This window comes from Eschscholzia californica, unplaced genomic scaffold (assembly GCF_041429995.1).
Source record: "Eschscholzia californica isolate CP2 unplaced genomic scaffold, dmEscCali1.0.p SCAF_5, whole genome shotgun sequence".
Lineage (NCBI taxonomy): Eukaryota > Viridiplantae > Streptophyta > Magnoliopsida > Ranunculales > Papaveraceae > Eschscholzia > Eschscholzia californica.
In genome coordinates, this window is record NW_028238472.1 from 35439316 (window position 1) to 35459976 (window position 20661).

The 20661-nt window shown below is 34.5% G+C and overlaps 2 protein-coding genes across 3 annotated transcripts; one reads left to right on the forward strand and one right to left on the reverse strand.

Annotated features, from left to right (window-relative positions):
• The first annotated feature begins 919 nt into the window (after positions 1 to 919).
• LOC147538857 (WAT1-related protein At1g09380-like) lies at positions 920 to 3455 on the forward strand. The gene is made up of 7 exons (XM_086640531.1): positions 920 to 1495; positions 1657 to 1719; positions 1986 to 2102; positions 2214 to 2466; positions 2559 to 2717; positions 2792 to 2943; positions 3061 to 3455. Exons 1-7 carry the CDS (start codon positions 1317 to 1319, stop codon positions 3239 to 3241), a joined length of 1104 nt encoding a protein of 367 aa, XP_086496657.1. The 5' UTR covers positions 920 to 1316; the 3' UTR covers positions 3242 to 3455.
• A 701-nt stretch (positions 3456 to 4156) lies between these two features.
• Positions 4157 to 14179, reverse strand: PRT1 (proteolysis 1). 2 transcript variants are annotated; one of them, XM_086640530.1, is made up of 9 exons: positions 13756 to 14179; positions 13247 to 13275; positions 12986 to 13165; positions 9713 to 9811; positions 9460 to 9579; positions 9135 to 9341; positions 6624 to 6745; positions 5764 to 6071; positions 4157 to 4527 (listed from the first exon to the last, which is right to left on the reverse strand). In XM_086640530.1, the coding sequence occupies exons 1-8, from the start codon at positions 13863 to 13865 to the stop codon at positions 5793 to 5795; spliced, it is 1146 nt and encodes a 381-aa protein (XP_086496656.1). In that variant the 5' UTR covers positions 13866 to 14179; the 3' UTR covers positions 4157 to 4527; positions 5764 to 5792. The 2 variants fall into 2 exon arrangements, with proteins under 2 accessions (XP_086496656.1, XP_086496655.1); XM_086640529.1 differs by having other exon boundaries at positions 9460 to 9591; positions 13756 to 14168.
• Positions 14180 to 20661: the final 6482 nt, after the last annotated feature.

A 20661-nucleotide genomic window follows, 5' to 3' on the forward strand; every position in this document is an offset into this window, starting at 1 on the left:
ATCAGTGGTCATCGGCGATGGATGACAATTTCGATGGAAGAATAGTGAAAGAAGAAGAAGAACTTTTTGGAGAGATTTAGGATTGAGATATGAAGATTGCTAATGTGGGTGCTAGACACCCTTAAAGTGAGTTTTTTTAAACACATTATATGGGAGGCTCCTTTAACCAAACATGGTCAATGACTATTTACCAAGTCAATGGGTACATGGGGAGGCCCTTTAACAAAAATGGGGATGCCTTATAAAACTTCCCCTAATTGATTAATTAGTACCCGTCGGGTATTTTTGTACTGCTATTTCTTCGATTTAGTACCTGACTGGTACTCGTTACCGGACCGTAATAGGTGACTCATTGATTCTTTTGTTAATTTTGAAGTCTCAAATACTTATATATGTTTTTTTTTATAGTTTTTCACATAATATAACATTCTTAATGTTGTAAATTTTAACAACTCAATCATATATCTCTTATTAAATATGTTTTAACAAATTACTTGAGTTTTTGAAGGGACAATAACTCTCCTACTTAGTGTGGTAAAAATGATTAAAGAATAAGTCTTACAATTCTCGATAAATATTCAATATCCCATCTCCGACAATTACTTGTTTTTTTTATAGATTCCAATTATGGATTCAATAAAATCAGAACTAAACCCGTTAAAAACCGCCTCCATAATTTTTAACAGGTGTCAGTTCTGGATCCGAATCGACTCCAACAAAAAAAATCAATTGCAAAAAAGAAAAAAAAATATTCGAATCAAAACCAACCCTTCCACACCCTTCTCCCAAGAAGAAGGGGTAAAATAGGAAAACCCATAAAGAGTTGTAATGTACTCGTGGATAGTAAAAGAAGAGATATGAAGGTGGTGCAAGAAAACCATACGGTTTTCATGCTTTCTTGGGAAGTTGATGTTGGAAAGCGAAATAGAGATATTTGTTATTCTTCCTTTCTTCCAATTAATTGTTTGTTTGTTTCATCCTACGCGTTATTCCCTACTTTTTTACATCATCATTCTGTTTTCTCATCTGCTAGCTCCAACTATCCATCCCTATATAAACCCTCTAATCACTTCCTCTCACTTCTCACCAAGACCATGCATGCACATCTCTAGCTCCCCATCTCTCTCTATATTTCTTACTCTAGCTAGCTAGCTAGCTAGATATTTCTCTCACCCTAGCTTCTCCTATCTCTCCCTTGTATGTGAATTCGATACGAAGTGTATTTACACACTTGAGAGATAGAGAGGTAGAGAGACAGGGAGAAGATTGAGCTAGAGTTATAGTAAGAAATATATATATCATTGATTGTATTCATAATGGTGGGAAGAGAGATGTTACCCGCGTTAGCTATGACAGTAGTTCAAGTGGGTTATGCTGGAATGACCATTACATCAAAGTTAGCTATGGATTCAGGCATGAATCCTTTCGTGTTGGTGGCTTATCGTCAAATCTTTGCTACCATCATTCTTGCACCCTTCGCTTATTTCTTCGAGAGGTACGTACTTCTTAGTATTCTTTGTCCCCTTCTTTAATATTACTATTACTTGTTAAAACTAAACAACTATTTTGTTCTCATTTCTCAAATTCTTCTATATAGTTTATGAAATCTAAATATTATTTCTATTCTTAATCTCTTTTTCATCTTTTTATATGCAGGAAGACAATGCCAAAGATAACTAAACCTATTCTTTTTCAGCTAGTCTTATGTTCCATACTAGGGTAATGATTTCACTTTTCTCAAAATTTACAAATTTTGATGATTTCCTATAAGAAAAATGCTAGAGAACAAGAAAAACTAGACAGACTCTGGCCTAAAATCCCAAGTGACTTACCATGATTCGCGCTTCCGATCATCTGATCCACTAAAGTGTGAATCACGTAAGCCACATAGGATTTCTGCGCAGAGTCTGCGTAGTTTTACTTGTTCCCTAGCATTATACTTTCGATAATTATTATATACTAATGAGAACATGTTGAATATGCAGTGCAACTTTAAACCAATGCTTGTATTTTATGGGGTTGAAATATTCTACCCCTACTATTACTTCTGCATTGAACAATCTCTTACCTGCAATCACTTTCGTTATGGCGATCCTATTCCGGTATATATTCTTTTTTAACTTTGTACATATCGATCGAATTTTTCTTATTTATTATTAGAAGCATAATCTATACAAATGGTATATTAATGTTTGGATGGTTAATTAATGTAGAATGGAGACAGTAGGAATGAGAAAAGTAACAGGGCAGGCAAAGGTTATGGGGACAATAATTTGTGTAGGAGGGGCAATGTTGATGTCCTTCTACCAAGGAAAACTCATAAACCTAGGGAAATCAGGAATACATTGGAGATATGCTCAAGAAATGGGAAAGAATAACTCAACTAGTGGAGGAGGTAGTTCATTTTTGGGTCCCCTTTTTGTAGCCCTTAGTTGCATTGCTTGGTCTGGGTGGTTTATAGTTCAAGTAAGCAACTTTACCATTTCATTTCTTCCTTTTCGCGAATAAAGATATATTTTATTCGCTATCTAATTGTTGAAATTTCTTATAAATTTCAGACAAAAATGGGCGAAAAATTTGCAGCTCCTTATACTAGCACTACGATAATGTGTTTTCTTGCTAGCATTGAGTGCACACTGATTGGAGTAATCTTCGAACATGATATAAAAGAATGGTCTCTTGCTTCTAATATCAGATTAATTGCACCTTTATATGCTGTAAGTACTCTATAATTAGTTTTTCAAACTTGAAACATCTAAAGGAAAAAAGTCTTAGTTACAAAAAACTTCAGGGAGCTATTGGATCTGCGCTAGCATTCGTGTTGATGTCATGGTGTATCTCGAGGAGAGGTCCTCTTTACGTTTCAATGTTCAACCCGTTATTGTTGATTATCGTTGCTGTTGTCGGTTGGGCTATATTAGATGAAAAAGTTTACGTGGGAAGGTATGTTAGTTCGTTTTCTTTTTTTTATTTCCATAATATATATTGAAATTTTTTGTAATATATTTTTGTTCGTAAACATTTGATTAAAAATTTTGTACTTAATTCTTTTGGTTGCAGTGCTGTGGGTTCAATTTTGATAATAGCAGGACTTTATGCAGTTTTATGGGGTAAGGCTAAAGAAGAGGAAAACAAAATAATCAGTTTTGATGAGAAGGATGAGAAGACTAATGTGGGAGATGAGATGGGATGTGATGAGGAGAGAGGAGATATTGAGATGCCAAAAGTATGTACAAAATGAAGCATTCACAAGTAATATACCAAAAGTAGTACTACTACTCCATTGATTGATTGCTTCACGTCTTGAAGGGAAGGAGAGGTGGACAAAAGTAACAAGATATGAGTGTAAATGTCCCATTATTTGTCTAAGTGTTGTTTTTGTGATTTCCCACTATATAAGTTGTTTGTATACGAAATACTTGTGGTGTATGAAATAAAATGTTCTTGTTTAGTTTTTTCTTCGCTTCAATGGTGGTCGGTGGGTGGTTTGCATTAACTATCGAAAACTAGTAGTGGTCCTCGTTCCATGCCAGCATAGATGCGTAGTGTGGCACGTTGTTCATGGACATCATAACGTGTGGGCACGGATCCCTCGTGTGGCATGTTGTTCTTGGTGTTCCAAGCATTTACATAAAGGTAAACACCAGGGCCATCACATGGGCACGACACACTCTGTATCGTGCCAAATCCATGGCCTTGGCGTGAACATGGTTTAGCTTTATCACGAGGAAGGAGGTGAAGGTCCGTTTAGAACCAAAGGTAAAGAAGAAGAATCTCCCGGCCCATACTGTTGGAGTCTCTACAGTCCTGGGTCGTGTTGGCGTGCCAAACGTGCCAAACGTGCCAACACGACCCATAGCCAATTACTGCCCTTTCCTAAACCCTTTTTTAAATAAACCATAAACATAAACCGAGCGCCATTGAATAAAGGTGAAGAACCCTAATGGCATTTGATTCAAACTAAAACACTACCCACCTTGGCCCTTTCCGTAGAGGCTACACAATAACTACTTCATGCCCTATGCATTTTTTACAAAGTATGATCCTTGCCAGCACAAACCACCCACCAATTCCCACACTAACTCCATTTTTTTAGAGTGTCTTTGGCAAAAATACTCAACACCCTCGTCAGAGAGGAAAATCGTTGTAACAAAAGAACAAACAAAATAATTTTTTAAATTATCAAATCTATAATTCGCAGCAAACAATAATACTTCGAGGAGTCTGTTACATTACATTTTAAAGAGTCAAACCGATAATCTTGTAATAAATAACAAACACCCTTACCTCTCTATAAATTGTTTTCCAAATCTTTTGTGTTTTAAACAAGTTCTTCTCATTCTTATCTTTTTTTTTTCTCTTTGAATATAGTAGGATTATACGGACCTTAATGGTTTCTAAGTGGAGAGACACGCATGTTTACCACCCAACCAAAGTAGTTTTTACAATATTCTTCTTGTTTTTTTTTTCTCCATTTTAGTATCATCGAAAATCATAATCTGCGATATTTAGATGTGGGGGATATCTCTGCAGCACAAAAAAACAATATCTCTGTTAGAGTCCTTATCCAAGTCCTCATGGATAATATAAACAAGCTATCAACCATAAAAAGCTCAAACCTGAAATGTTGATAAAGAACAAAGGATAATATAAACAAGAGAAAGAAAAAATTGAAGTAAGATGTATAACTTGCAGCTCCTATGGAGGTTTCCAACTAAAATAAATTATGCTCACTACAAATCTATAAGGACTCGGGTTAATAAAAATTTATCTATTAAACTCCAGGTATGAGAATCCTGTTGCTTCGTAAAACAATATAAGAACGATAGGCCACATGACGAGAATCTCAATTCTTATCAAATCAATAGAGATATTGATTCCCCTGAATTAGCTAACTTATGGCTAGCCAACAATTTAATCCCAATTTTGTTTACTTGACTTACTGTCCCCAAAACTGACGAATCCATTAGTTGGCCTTTTAAACGCTTTTCTTTTATCCTTCTACTCTTTAGCTTTGCTCTAAGAAATCCCCAAGTACCTTAATTAATCCTGAAGTAGTCATTGCTACCAACTCAGACTAGTTGTACTCAAGCCTCTTAGATTCTAAAACCAAGTTAATCCCCAAGCAGACCCACTTAGCTGGAGGTCTACACTAATCCCCAACTAGGTATTAGTAAAAACAAAATTATTGGACTTCCTTGTCTCTTTTCGAAGAGAATTTATTTATCTCTTCTACCTTTTATTAATTTGAACAATTAAATTCACGATCCTTCTTAGCAATGGGTGATGGCTAAGAAACTAAAGAGAGACATGATTAGGCCAACAGGTCTTCTGTGTTACAAGCATACTAATCGCATGAATATTCCAAGCTAACTTTTGTTGTTAATGACTAACTCTTACTTAAAGTGTTGCTACTTAACGGCATGTTTATTATTGTAAACATTTTGCTGCCGTTTCGGTCGTTTCATATCTTTTACAGGGTTGATGTAGAATGTAGTTATAGTTGTTTTCATAATTTTAAGAAATCTGTCAGGAATTTCTAATTTGATTGAATTTTGTAAGCTTTTAAAAGAAACTAATGTCTGCTAGAGACTTTAGGGTGTTCTAACTTGTATTTTATTTTATAGTTCCCACCTACAACTAAAAGGCAAAACTTGAAGGTTAGCTATTTTAGAACCTTTTAGTGGCGAATTAGCTACATTACCAAATACAGAGAAAACAAATAAATAACTTAAAGAAGGATAACAATATGAAGAAACTTACCTTGGCATAGCAATAAATGCAATACAGTATTAGGTTATTGAGTGGGTGCCTTCTGTGTCTTCTCGATCATTATCATCACGGAAATCAAGGTCAGCTGATTCATCTTCAGAATGTTCTGGTATAAGCCCAATCACTATTTCACTGATTGAAACTGCATGGATTGACCTAAAGCTATGATCTAGAGTGTGTTGCTGATTGAATCGGCCTGGGCGCTTCGAGGGTGTATTATAACATTCCCCACAAAGATCAAAGCCTATGGCCTCCTTACAATCTTTACATTGATATCTCTCTCCAATTATTGGATACATCTGCAAAGAACAATTTTGGGGTTACAACCTATTCAACATTTTGCCTATGTAATACATGTAATCATTTCTAGCATGTCTGTTCGATACGCTTGAACAAGCCACTGTAGTCTAGGCACATGATGATAATGTAACAATGGTCGACCGGAAAGGCAGAAAATGAAGTAAGAAGTAAGGGTCTCTTAACTAAGAGAATAAAATATATCTAGATGTATGGCCATACCCTTGTGTCAGGATTCTTTACCCCCCACCCCATACCTCAACAATGTCAATGATTCCGTAGCACCTTTCAAAGAATTAACTTGAATGCAACTATGGCGTCTAAACAAAAAATATCAATATAGGAAACAAGAACCTGTCTGAACTTGTATGCTAACTCTCACTTTAACCGCGAAACTTCTTCTCCCCCTCTAGTCCGATAGTAAAGCAGTTATATAAATATATTATCACCAACTTGGACTACTAGGAATTTAATAGCTTTTATTGCCTTTTGATGGGATAATATTTTAGCTGAACAAGAATATGGTCATATATCCAATAATTAATTAGTATTACCCCACAATAATCACAGCCGGCTCCTGTATGAATGCTTGGTCCTCCTCCACTCAACCATGCTGGGTAATGTTGACTTAGAAAAGAAGAAGACGGCACCCCTTTTACCGAATGTTCTGGATTACCTGAAAAGACACATCGCCACTGAATGTTCTTTCTCTTGAGTTAAAAAACCTACATTGTATATATCTAAAGATAGCGAGTTTTAGTGATATATAGATACAGAAAAAGGAGAATGTATAACTGAATGGTGACTTCTATAATAGACCCGGCCATTGAGCCCGTAGATATGAACCAGGGCCTGCTTTTAGTGAAGGTCATGTACACCTAGAACTCTCAAAGGCAATAACCTAAGGGTCAGACACGATTAGAAGATAACAAGATCTTTTAAGTTTTTCTTTATTCCTTTTAAGTTTTAAATATTATTTAGCATCGGCTTCCTACGTTGTCGAGGTTAGACTTTTAGTTTAGATTTACTTTTTATTTAATATTGAAGAATTGGGGGATTTACAAGAGAGGGCACAGAAACATGAAAAACAATAGGCCCGATGGAAAGGTAGGCTATGTGTTACATCATTATGGCCTCCCAATTAGTAACAAAATCGACATATTTGCGCAGGCGCTGTTCCTAGATCAATGAAATAACAGGGCCAGGATGTTCTCCACTGCTAGAGAACTATTAGGGTTGGACTCCTTTTAGATTTTTCTCAGTCCTGTCCTTCCATATCACCCACAATATTACTATCGGAATAAGGGCCCACAGCTCCTGGCTTTCCTGACTCTGAGAAACTGTCAATGCCTGATGGGTCATCCTAGGAGTGCACCATTGATTTCCTGACGTGGATGTAAAAAAATCCAAATGTAATCGGACCTTTTCACAGTGTCAAAGAGGTGATCTGCGTTATCTTCTTCCTTTTTGCATCTGATGCACCTGTTTGGGATAGGCATTCCTCGAGTTAGGAGCATGTCCAGTGTTGGTATTTTCTTTTTCAAAGCTGCCCATGCTGAAAAGCTCACCCTGTTTGGAATAATCTAATTCCAGATAAGTTTTTGTAGTTCTTCCTGATTCTCCTGGGTGGGTGTTGTCGGTTGATTCATTCTCTTCCAGCCTGGTTTTATCGATAGGGCGATAGATCATCATATTCTACACATATCCATGCTCTGCACTCTGCAGTGACCGATTAAGTATTGTTTCCATAAGATGTGCAATGATAGGAATTTCCAGTCATTTAGATTTCTTTAAGTCTGATCTCCCATGTCCCTTGACTCCAATCAAACATTTGGTTTACAGTAGCATCCTTCCTTTCAGAGAGATGAAAAGTAGCTCGGAATCTGTCCTTCAGAGGGATGTTGAGGCACCACTTATCCGACAAGAAGCTGATTGATCTTCCCTCTCCCAGCTTCCATTTAGTGATAGATTGGAAAGTGTCATGTCTCTGTTGAATTCCTTTCCAGCCCCCACAGTCATATATCTCTTTTGATGCCTTCAGCTCCCATCCTCCTTTCTTCTCTCCATACTTTTCCTTAGTAATTCTTCTCCATAGGGTCGTCCTCTCCGTTGCAAATCTTCAGTGAGTTCATTACTCTCAAATTCTTAACCCCCAATCATCCTGCCTGTATGTCTTTGCATATTAGTTCCCAAGTAACCCAATGGATTCTTTTGGAGTCAACCTTGTTATCCCAGAGAAAATCAGAGTGTCTTATCTATCTGCTTCAAAATGCTCGCGGGGACCGCAAAGAAAGAAAGATAGTAAAGGGGCAGAGTCGAGAGCACAGCCATGATGATTGATGAGAGTTAACTTACCTCCTCGGGACAGCGTTCTAGACTTTCATGCTGACAGTCTTTATTGATTTTCTCTATAACTGGGTCCCAAATCTTATTGCATCTGTGTTCTTGTCCTAAAGATAGACCCAAGTAGGTGGTGGGGAGAGCTTCCATCTTACATCCCAGTAAGCTGGTGTCTCTTGCAGTCTACCCCTCCTGGGAGTGGCAGGGCCGAGTAGATTTTGGAATTAGAATAATTCACCTTAAGGCCTGAGGATAATTCGAACCAAATCAGTACATCCCTGACTTCCTTTAGCTGTTCTATATCATCGTCCAAGAAGATGTGTGTCATCAGCAAATTGCAAGTGATATACTGGGGTTCCAATATCGTTCCTTCTCTTTTAAGATTTCTTTAGATAATTTTTCTTTTTATTGTGTTTACTTACTTGTCAAGAATTAGGATTGTGAAAGTGTTCATAGAAAAGGGTAAGAAAAAAATATAAAGAATTAAATGATATTCGCTCCTGGTTTGCAGCAAATACTGCTTGTGTTAGTAGGTCCAAACAGGACTACAATCTAGAATCTACAAACTAAGATTTGCTTCTAGCATTTTAAGTTAATCCCCTGATGGAGATAGAAACCATCCTTCAAGCCTACATCCCTCCTTTTGCGCTTTCTGTTGAAGGGTCTAACACAAACTATAGCCAAAAAGAAATACTTCATATGATCAATTATGAGTTAAGACTTACAAGAAGATGGGAGTCCCTTTTGAGGATGGGTGACAGCTTTAAGCTGAATTGCCTCTTTCCTCAGCATATACTGTTTTGGAAATTGAGCCTCCATCAGATGATCAAGTTCCAAACAAACTTTTGGAAAACCCTTTGGATGCGGACTTTGACATAGTTGACATCTAAGAGTTTCATTCTCTGACATAGCTAAACAAGATTCACAGTATGCTGGAAAAAGAAAAATATTTGGTAATTAGAATACTCCTTATTCACTTTGTTCATGCTAACTTGAATTATGTTGAACATACGAATACTTGACATTAGTGACTGAGGTAAAATACTCTACCGTGGCCACAATTAAGAACAACAGGTTGAAAGAGCAGTTCCTTGCATGCAGTACACAGAGCGTCATTGATGGATACCAGCTTGCAAGCTCCAACATTCAGATCATTAACTTCAGAATTCCCTACAGAAGTATCTTCCAGAAAAGATAAAGTATAGCAATTAAGAAACTCATTTTGAGTATCTCTTTCTAATGAAAGATTGGTTCTTTGTAGAGGAATCAGTTTCCAGACATGAAACTGTCTCAGAGCACTTACCGGAGGAAGCGGAAGGACAAGGTGAATCCAATTCTTTGTTATTGCGCAAGCTGTTATCATCAAACTGGGGAGAGAATGAACCACGTCGCTTTTCCTCTTCTGTAAAACAAAAGGAGATGACCATATAACAATCTATACACAGAAGAATGAGGGCAATGAGTTCAATAAAAGTTAATTACTATGACCTGCATTAAAGATAGATTCATTCCTTTGATTAGCAACATAGAAATGGAAAAACCTCAACCACAATACATAATTTGTTTTCAAGAAGAAAAAAAAGGAAATGAAAGAAATAAACGAACATGACCACAAAACAAAAACATCTCAACAAACACAATGCATGCAAGAATCATAAGAAAATTTTTTCTAAGACTCGAGTATCTTCCAATGTTGGCTTGTTAAAAAATCCAGATAAAGGAAATTGAATCAAGAGAAGATATTCCAATATGTACACATTTGATGCCACATCCTTCAAACCATCATAATTTCTACTAAACTTTCTATTTACTAGTTTTGCTTGAAAACAAATACTTATTGGATAACTTATGCAAACAAGTAAAAAAAGAAAGTAAAACAGAAAATGTGAACAAGAGTAGAAGCGTAATAAACAGTTGAGTGGTTGTGAGAGTTGAAATTGTGTTACTTAGTGAGAGTTAAAATAGTTTTTCCTGGTGAGTGGTTCTGAGGTTCGCATATTTGTGATGTGTCACATGTGTAGGATCTAAGCCTGTTTTTTTCCCCTTGTTTACAATTTGTTCTTTATGGGTTTAGGCTCCGTCAAGTCTGCTAATCAATTAAAAAAGAACAGTTGTTGGTCTCTAGCTTCAATTGAGCTGGTTCTCAGTTGGGTTATTCACATTGATAAAACATAATAACACAAAGTAAAAGAATAACTGCTGTTGTCAACTGGCAAAGAGATAGGCAGCAACAAAAGCACTTGTAGTTGTACCAAATTGAACTCTGGTAAGCAATCGAATACAAGGTAAAGGCAAATACGGTGTACACCCTCAAGGTAGTTAATCGAGTTCCATATCCCAAAGGCTTCTAAGCAAGGCAACAGACATAGGTTCTGCTATAATCTCCTGGATACACAAAAAAGAAACAGAAAGCTCACGTACAGCTACTCTAATAGCAAGGTGTTTGGCCGGGTTACCGAGCCCTGCATATTCCAGCTGAGGATGGTCCCTACCATTAGCGATCTAAATCCCTAAGGTTCAGGGTAGATCGAGATCTCTTCCGTTTCTGGTCAGGTTCAGATAATCCCCACTCTAACGTCTTCAGCTCTCTGATCACCCTCGGGGTACGTTTGATGATGGCCGAGAATCCTTCCTGAACCTCCTCGAGAGCCAAAGCCATGCCTATTTTAGTGGCTTCTTCTCTTTCAAGGATCTCAATATTTGCTTCCTTCTCTATTGGTTCTTGGTCTGGAATGATCATAGCAAGGGGTTGGACTATGATCGGTTCATCTTCTTCCTGCTCCTTGTTCAGTTCTTTTTCAAGGACGATACTCCCTATGCAGTACGACTCGGCCGAGTCAGCCGAGTGACTCGGGACTCGCTCGGACATACGCCGAGCCGAGTCCTGACTCGGATCTGACTCGGGTCGTTACTAGTATATGGCAAATTTTTTTCCTTTATTTTTCACATATTAATTCTGTTTTTGAAAATATTCTAGAAATACCAAAATTTTCCGTTTCTTTCAAAAGATTATTAGTAGTAAGTTGCAATTACAAAGTTTATTAGTAGTAAGTATTTAAACCTTTGGAATAGCAAAAGATTTTCTAGAAATTTACCAAAACATAGTTATAGAAAGTTGCAATTTAGTAGATCTACGGTCTTCAAGCTCATAACTCTCCATATGAGCTTGAGCTCATAAAATCAGGTCTCAAAGATTTTTTAGACATAAAAAGAAAAATTTATTAGTAGTAAGTATTCAAAATATACCAAAGGATTTTCTGAATAAAATATTTAAACTACCAAAACATAGTTTTAGAAAGTTGCAGATTAGTTGTTAATTTTCAGTTTTGAAGTTTGAACATGATTACATTTTGAATTGCCGTATTAATCATATTATATGGAGTACATACATTAGTAACTACTTATGGGAAGCAATGAGATCGACTCTGGCTGACTCGGCTGACTCGCCCCCTGACTCGTACTCGGATCTTGGCCGGCACCCTCATCCTAGTGCTAAGTAGTACGACTCGGACTCGGCTCGGCCAAGATCCGAGTCCGAGTCAGGGGGCGAGTCAGCCGAGTCACTCGGCCGAGTCAGCCACAGTCGATCTCATTGCTTCCAATAAATAGTTACTAATGTATGTACTCCATATAATATGATTAATACGGCAATTCAAAATGTAATCATGTTCAAACTTCAAAACTGAAAATTAACAACTAATCTGCAACTTTCTAAAACTATGTTTTGGTAGTTTAAATATTTTATTCAGAAAATCCTTTGGTATATTTTGAATACTTACTACTAATAAATTTTTCTTTTTATGTCTAAAAATCTTTTGGTATTCTAACGATTTTAAATACTTACTACTAAATTGCAACTTTCTATAACTATGTTTTGGTATATTTCTAGAAAATCTTTTGCTATTCCAAAGGTTTAAATACTTACTACTAATAAACTTTGTAATTGCAACTAACTACTAATAATCTTTTGAAAGAAACGGAAAATTTTGGTATTTCTAGAATATATTCAAAAACAGAATTAATATGTGACAAATAAAGGAAAAAAAATTGGCATATACTAGTAACGACCCAAGTCAGGCCTGAGTCAGGACTCGGCTCGGTGTATGTCCGAGTCCGAGCCGAGTCCCGAGTCACTCGGCTGACTCGGCCGAGTCGTACTGCATAGTCCTAATGTGTGTTGAAATACCTAATTTTGCATATCAGCTTAACTTTATGTAAACTAGATACGGATTATTCAGGTACTTTTGGAATAAACAGAGGGTTTTACTGTAAGTAAAACCGAAATAAATACCATTATTTTGGCTAATCAGTATTGCATCTACCATTGATATCAACGGTTCAACATGGATATATATCGAAACACATAGTGGCATGTAAGTATGTAAGTAAGCCTAAAGAAATACTCTAGCTAGCTGCAAGCCCTGCAGATGTGACATTAGACACAGAACCTGTTGTGTTAGCGAAGAACTCTAAAAGCATTCCTAACACAACGGCAAACCAAGAAAACTAATGAAAGCACGAGATAGACAAAATGAATATATATATATATATATATATAACTGAATGCAATGCTCACCTAGTAATTGCTTTTCCCTTCTTTTGTAGGTTAGAGGATACATCTTCAGGAGCAAGAAGTGGAGCAACTCACATATACTAGGAAAGTGGTTATATTCGTCCCTACAAATTGGACAATGGGACTCGCGGAAACTACTCATAGCCATATGAACGCACCAGAAACAAGAAATGTGGCCGCATGCTGTAACATTGGACAAAATTTAGTAAAGGAATAATTGGGTACCACTATTTACTGTTAACTATTTAAGCAGCGTTTTCTCACCGAGCACAATTGGCTTGTAGAGCAGATCTCTGCAATAATAAATGGAAATCGCAATTAGCAAGTTCTTCATCCAGCCAATTGAAATCATATAATTCCATGGAAATGGCAATAATTCTATATTTAAAAAAAAAACAGAAGCTAACCAAATCCTCCCCACTTGCCACTATTAAACTACATAAACAAAAGTAAGAGTATTTGCCCTAACACTTATATTGATTTCTAAAAATCTTCATCAATTCTATAGCTCTTCTTTGCTTAATGAAATAAATAATAACTTTCCACTAAGTTCGAATGATATTTCCAGGCAATCCAATTTGTCGATATGAACCTAAAAGATTCAAGTTCGATAGACTAACCAATTCGAAAAAAGGTATTTTGAGTCTAAAAAAAATCTCACTCAGAACCATATGATAGTAAAAGGAAAAATATGATGCATCAGAACTGGTATTGAAACCCTAAAACTTCGAAGTAAGACGAGTATTGATCCCCTTTTCATAAGAAATACTTACAGGCAGACGCAACACAGAAAGGATTCGTCGATTTCCTCGACTTCATTGGTGGAATTTAGGGTTTTTTCGTCAACGGGGTCGTTGATCGAAGAGAGAGAAGAATTCTCCATGTGAACTTCTTCCTTTTCGTGAATGGAAAAGAAAGAGAAGAAGAAATAGGAACCAGAAAGTGGGATTATTTTAGGAGTAGTTTTAAGATTTTATAGAGAGAGAAATAATGACAATTTTCATCAAAAAAAAAAGAGAGAAATAATGACAATTTTCATCAAAAAAAGAAAAGAAAAAGAAATAATGACAATCTATCCTAGAGGTGACAATAGTGGCAAAAGTGGATGCTGCGTGGGAGTCTGTCTGTCGGGGTTGTTTATCTTTTTTTTCTTCTAGAAATAATGTAACCACCCAACTGAAACATTAGGGTCATTCTCTCCCTTTATTTTTTGTTTTTTGTTTTTTTTTTTTTTGGAGTTGAACTTTGATGTACGATAGTCATTACAATGGCTAAAGTCCAACTAAACTATGACCTAAAGCCCAACTAACTATGACCTAAAGTCCATTTACATTATTTTCACCCTTTAAATTTTGCTCCCCGGATACTTTTCTAATTTCTCCAAATCGCCCGCCTTATTATTGTTGTTAGAAGTATATAGGTGGGGGTGGTGGGGGGAGGGGTTGAGCAAAAGGTCCAAAATTATGTGGGTAATGACAATCCAATCCTGTACAAAACAGAAATGCGCTACTGGTCCACACATCTGTTTGCTGTCAGTTAAAAAAATGGAGGTCATAAAATTAGGTGTACTTTACACGATATTTACATGCTTGTCATAGAAGATAATGACGCGTAAGCTTTTTCTTTCTTTCTCCGAACTGAAATATTCCCTCTCTAAAATTACTTTTCTGATTTTATCTCTCTCCAAGTTCTATTTTTTCTCAAATGTTAATTTTTCTTTCCCAATTTCGAATTTCTCACTCAATTTTCTCTCCCTCAGTTTTGCTTTTTTTTTCCTTATTTCTTCTCCAAATTTCTCTCTCCATATTTCTTTATTTTTTTACCCTTTAAACATATTTTCTCTCTCCAATTTCAATTATTTCTCTTCTTCCAAACTTTCTTACCTTATATGTTGAGCTGATTTATTAATGAAAATTTATAGGACATTTTGTTATGTACAATATATAATAAAATGTTCTAGCGTTCCTTCCAAAACCTAAATTATTTTAATGAAAATTTATCAGACAATTTGTTATGTACAATACAAAATAAAATGCTCTATGCATTCTTTCCAAAACGTAAACTATTTTACATAAAATTTATAGAACATTTTGTTATGTGCAACACATAATAAAATGCCCTATACATTCCTTCCAATACGTAAACTATTTTAGTGGAAATTTATGAGACATTTTGTCATGTACAGTACATAATCAAACGTATTGTACTGTACATCTAATTATGTCCTATGCATTTTTCGAGTTTCTTACACTTTCTAGGAAGGAAGTATAGAAAATTTTGTTATGTACTGTAGTAATAAAATGTACTGCATATATTATTATGTCATATACACTTTTCAAATTTATCGCACTTTCTAGGGAGAAAGTATAAGACGTTTTGTTATGTACAGATCTTTTCTCTTCTCCCTTTGACATCCTTACCCTCCATCTCTCTCTCTCCTTTTTCAACTTTTTTCTTTCTAACTTTTTTCAAACTCTCTCTTTATAATAATATCAGTAAAACTATGACATTTCAAGTGATAATAATTATTATTATTCTTAATTACCATTATTGGTATTAATTACAAATTAAAGCAGAATCCACTAAAATGTGAATGAAAGTCCTATTTTATGGTTGGCAAATTTGACTCTATTTTTACACTAGAATGCACTAAAATGTCAATGAAAGTCCAAGTCTACCAAAGTCCATGGATTTGCAAATGCCACTGACATTCGCGGACTTTGAAATGTCTGTGATTGAATGTCACTGACAATCACGGACTTCAAAATGTTTGTAATTGAATGCCACTGACAATTGCAGACTTTGAAATGTCCGTGATTGAATGTCACTGACATTCGTGGACTTTAGAATGTCTTTCAAAGTCATCGTTGACTACCCCCTTTTATTTTTTCTCAGGTTTACATTATCTCCAGATATTTTCTCTTTCTCCCTAATTTCTCTCTCCATTAATTATTTTCTCTCTTTATTTTCTACTTTCTCTCTACATAATTTTCTTTTCTCCGAAATCACAAATCACCAGATTTTTCTCTCTCTACAAAATTTGATCATACATAACCAAGTGCACCTTACATAAACAAATGTACTAGACAGTAAAAAAAATCTCACTAACTAAATGTACATGATAATAGCCAAAGCGTAGAACATTATGCAAATGTATAGAAAAGTCACGAACGCATTATATGAAAAAAAAAATGTATGACATTGGAAATACATAAAACATTACAAGAGTTGGTTGTACATAATCTAATGCACAATACATAAAAAGGTATACTAGACTGTAAATATATTCTCACTAACTAAATGTATAAGATAATTGTCATTGCCTAGGACATTATCTAAATGTACAAGAAAGTCGCGAATGGAACTGTATGAAAGAATGTAAGACATTAACAATACATAAAGTATTATCAACAATTTATCATACATAATCAAATGCACAATACATAAAAAAAATGTACTAGAGAGTAAAAAAAACTCACTAGCTAAATGTATAAGATAATTGCCACTGTATAGGACATTATCCAAATGTACAGGAAAGTCGCCAATGTACTGTATGAAAAAATGTAAGACACCAAAAATACGTATAACATTACAAAAAATTACTGTTTACAATCAAATGCACCGTACATAAACCAATGTACAAGACAGTAAAAAAACTCACTACCTAAATGTATAAGATAATTGCCATTGCATAGGACATTATTTAAATGTAAAAGAAAGTCGCCAATGGAACTGTATGAAAAAAATAAGAGATTAAAAATACATAGCATTACAACATTTTATCGCATATAATCAAATGCACATTACATACAAAAAATGTGGTAGAGAGTAAAAAAAATCTCACTAACTAAATGTATAAGATAATCGCCATTGTGTAAGACACTATCCAAATGTATAAAAACATCGCCAATGCATTGTATGAAAAATGTAAGACACCAAAAATACGTATGATGGGCCTAGAAAGTTTCCTAAATAGGTCACCACCCGCAAGTATACGGGTGTCAAGTGGTAAACCCGGTAAGACCGGAACCGATCCGCGGAGACTAAGTCAAGCTCACTCTTAAACCTAAGACTAACTTGGATCTTTTTTTCGATTTTGATTTTGTGATGAAATAATAAAGTTAAACTACTTAAATAATGAATAAGTAAATAATCAAGAAACTTTTAGAGGAAACAACCTAGAGTTTCAGAATCCCACTTAATATGTAGATATTATGACCTAGTAACTCAAATCTTTTTTTTATAACTCAAGAATTGGTAACCACTTGCTCCAACCTCGGAATATCGTATTTGTTAAACCCCAATAAGCAACTTGTACGTTAAATCCAACACATTCACACAAGAAACTTAACTATTAGCTATCAAACCCTAAGCATGAGCCATTAAAGACTTTAAGTCTAAATATGAAAATCAAAATGTAAGAATAACTAATGAAAGAGATATCATGAGTCAAGTGTGAGGAATTTAAACTTGGTAACATTAAAACTCATTCAAGATGTTGTGTTAAAGATGCCACATACTCATACATAATCAAGAGTTCATCCTAACTCTAAGTGATAAGATTAGCTACACATAACTAAAGGTATCATACTCATGGTGGGAGAAATAAAAATCAATAAAATAAGAAAGGGAGAAAGAATCAGCAAAGAAACAACCTTTTTCTCGCAAATTTTCCTCTGGCAGCCAAACAGAGCCTTAGGGAAGTGTATTTTCTCGTCTTCTCGGAAACTGTTTCACTGTGGGAAAATTACTTTCCCAAGCAATTTTCTCTTCTTCCCCACTGTTTTTCTTTCTCTCTCTACTGTTTCTCTTTTTTTTTTCTTTAATTAAATTCAGAACTTCAACCAAGAAATAAATTGAAGAAGAAGATGATATATTATATAAATAGAAATTTGAAAATACAATCCTTTCTCTCCACAAAAATATCTAAATCTCTCTTTGTTTCTCACTCTACAATTTCTCTCTTAAATCTCTAACTCTATATCTGTTTCTCACTCGAGCATCAATGTTGGCCAAAATTACCAGAATTCACAAATGACCATAGTACCCCTAACAGCTATTTCTTCCGATTTCATCTGTTTTTCACACTAAGCCCTTTAAAGACATCTGAAAAAGAAAAACAAGCAATTCATTAGAGTAACTGCTCGAATTGAACTAACTAGCCTTAGTTAAGAGATTCAGATGGGACATTTTCATGTCTCATCAACGTAAAACATCAAAAAAAATTTATTGTACACAATCAAATGCACCGTACATAAACAAATGTACAAGACATTAAAAAAAGCTCGCTAACTAAATGCATAAGATAATTGGCAATGCACTGTACACGATAATTTTTATTCACATCACAAATAAATAGATCTAATTAGATGCATAAATTTAGAAATATAATAAATTTCATTCACATATCTTTTAAGAACTGAAATATACTAAAGACATCTTACAAACTCATACATTCATGTGCAGATTTAGGATGTTTTAAACCACCGTCAAAGACTAAAAAAATACAACCAACTAAGGATTGTATTAGAGACTGGCAAAAGATAACCAATATCATACCATCATCACGATTACAAACCAACCCAACACCACCGTCACCAAATTTTATTTTTATACTAGACAGGGGAAATCTGATTTCTTGATCTTCTGAACCATAAACTCCATTATATTCCATTCTCTATAGATCTATGATTTCGACAGATTTCTGGATCTTCTTAGTGTCTTCTGATCTTGTTTTTTTCTTGGTTCTTGAGAAAAAATGGGGGCAGATTTGGTTTTAGAAAATCATATCTGATATTTCAAAAGAGAAAAGGTTCAAAAAAACGAAAAGAGGAAAAGGTGTTATTTGTAGAGAGAGAAAGAGTGCGAGATTTGAGAGAAAGAGAGTTTGGTTATCCATCAGAATTAAAGCAAACAAAATGAAATTTAAAGATCTAACTTTGATTAGTCGTCGGAATTCAAGCTTGAAATGAGTCCAAGTTATCTGTTACTTTTTTATTGAATTGGATAAACGAAAAAAAAGGAAAAGGTTTGGTATCTAAAGAGAAAAAAAAGATTTAGAAAGAAAGAAGGGTTGGTTATCCATCAGAATTGAAGCAAACATGATTAAATTTTAAGATCAAACCTTGATTATACCATTTGAGGTAGCTAACTGAAGGTTAGTTTGACTTCCTTCCTTGATTTCCATCCCATGCAGAGGAAGAGGTAGTACTCTTCCAAATAAGAAAGAAGAAGACATAATGAGAAAGATTGGACAAATAAAGACGAGAAAATCCTTAGCAATTCATTACATCATACCCTTTGAGGTATCAAAAAGTTAAGATTATGATAGATAAGGCTCAAGTATAATAAGATAGATGAGACGATCCAACAATAACAAACAATAAAATCAAATTTAAAGATTAAACATTGATACCTCACTGTTTATAACTAAAAGGACATGGCCATTTATGATTCAGAGACGTAGGAACTCGCAGCTACCCATGATTTAAACAAGAAACCCAAGAATAAAAGAGACCGCAGAAAATTTAGGAAAGAAAAAATAGCTTAGATAAAACAACAGTATAAAATATAATAAATAAATACAAACATTAACACCCGTTGGCAAATATAACATCGTACAAATACCAGAAATCTAAAGCTACTCCAATGCTTTTACAACTTTAACGCCGTTATAGTGACACATCAGAATGTACAAGCCAGATGTAATGGTACAATCAAATTAATGAATATAATTATCAATTAATATGCAATTAATAAATATCATTATCAATAATATCTAATTAATAAATATAATTATCAATTAGTATCTAATTAATAAATAATTATAATTATCAATTATTATCCAATTAATAAATAATATTGTTACTCAATATTTAAATTAATAAATAATACAATTTAATTAAATTACTTAGTATTAATTAATAAAATAACAATTGCATTTGATTTACATATATTTATATATGTATATATATATATATATATATATAAACCAAATATAATGTTATAAACTAAGTGATATATATATTAATTAAATAACATTATATTTGGTCTAATTACATCGACTTTTACGTCCCATATATCACACCTATTCAAATTAATAAATAATTTTATAAACTAATATTATAATTAACAAAGATATTATTAATAGAAATTCGGATGTCGTTACTTTACTCCTTTCTAGTAGAGTACATTTGGAGACTAGCCAAATTGTCATTCTTTTGAGTATACTTTACTCGTTTCGAGCTAGAAGAAAGAAAAGGTTGTTATCAATGAAGTGAAAAATATTAAGTTTTTACTTGACAGAGACAAGTCAAATTGCTACAAGAAATGATGTAAAGAATAACCATAAGCACAAAAATGAAATGTCTAAATTAAAAAAGAGAACAGTTCCAAGGTAATATTGTTTCCCTAGATGAGCAGACAGTAAGGTCAGGCTACATATTGTTCTCAAGCATAGAGAGGTAAACTTGCACTTATGTTGTAATGTGTAGACCGCAATTGCTGTTGGAGTGGAGCTGGAAAATAACTTCCTCACGACGAATACTACAATTGCTATGGTCCAGACTTTCCTCTTCATGTTGAGTGAAGGAAAATGAAGAATCAAAACTCTCGAAAAAATTTAGAGGAAATAAGGTAAATATTATATGATTTTTTGTAAGCTTTCTCAAGCGATACTA

Excerpts from the sequence above, each read along its gene's own strand:
- LOC147538857 (XM_086640531.1), top strand. The coding sequence starts at position 1,317 with ATGGTGGGAAGAGAGATGTTACCCGCGTTAGCTATGACAGTAGTTCAA. Across the intron at positions 2,467-2,558 it reads CTGGGTGGTTTATAGTTCAA|ACAAAAATGGGCGAAAAATT; the intron begins GTAAGCAACTTT and ends TATAAATTTCAG. Across the intron at positions 2,944-3,060 it reads GAAAAAGTTTACGTGGGAAG|TGCTGTGGGTTCAATTTTGA; the intron begins GTATGTTAGTTC and ends TTTTGGTTGCAG.
- PRT1 (XM_086640529.1), bottom strand. The coding sequence starts at position 13,865 with ATGGAGAATTCTTCTCTCTCTTCGATCAACGACCCCGTTGACGAAAAA. Across the intron at positions 9,812-12,985 it reads AAGGGAAAAGCAATTACTAG|AAGAGGAAAAGCGACGTGGT; the intron begins GTGAGCATTGCA and ends TTTGTTTTACAG. Across the intron at positions 9,342-9,459 it reads TGTTCTTAATTGTGGCCACG|CATACTGTGAATCTTGTTTA; the intron begins GTAGAGTATTTT and ends TTCTTTTTCCAG.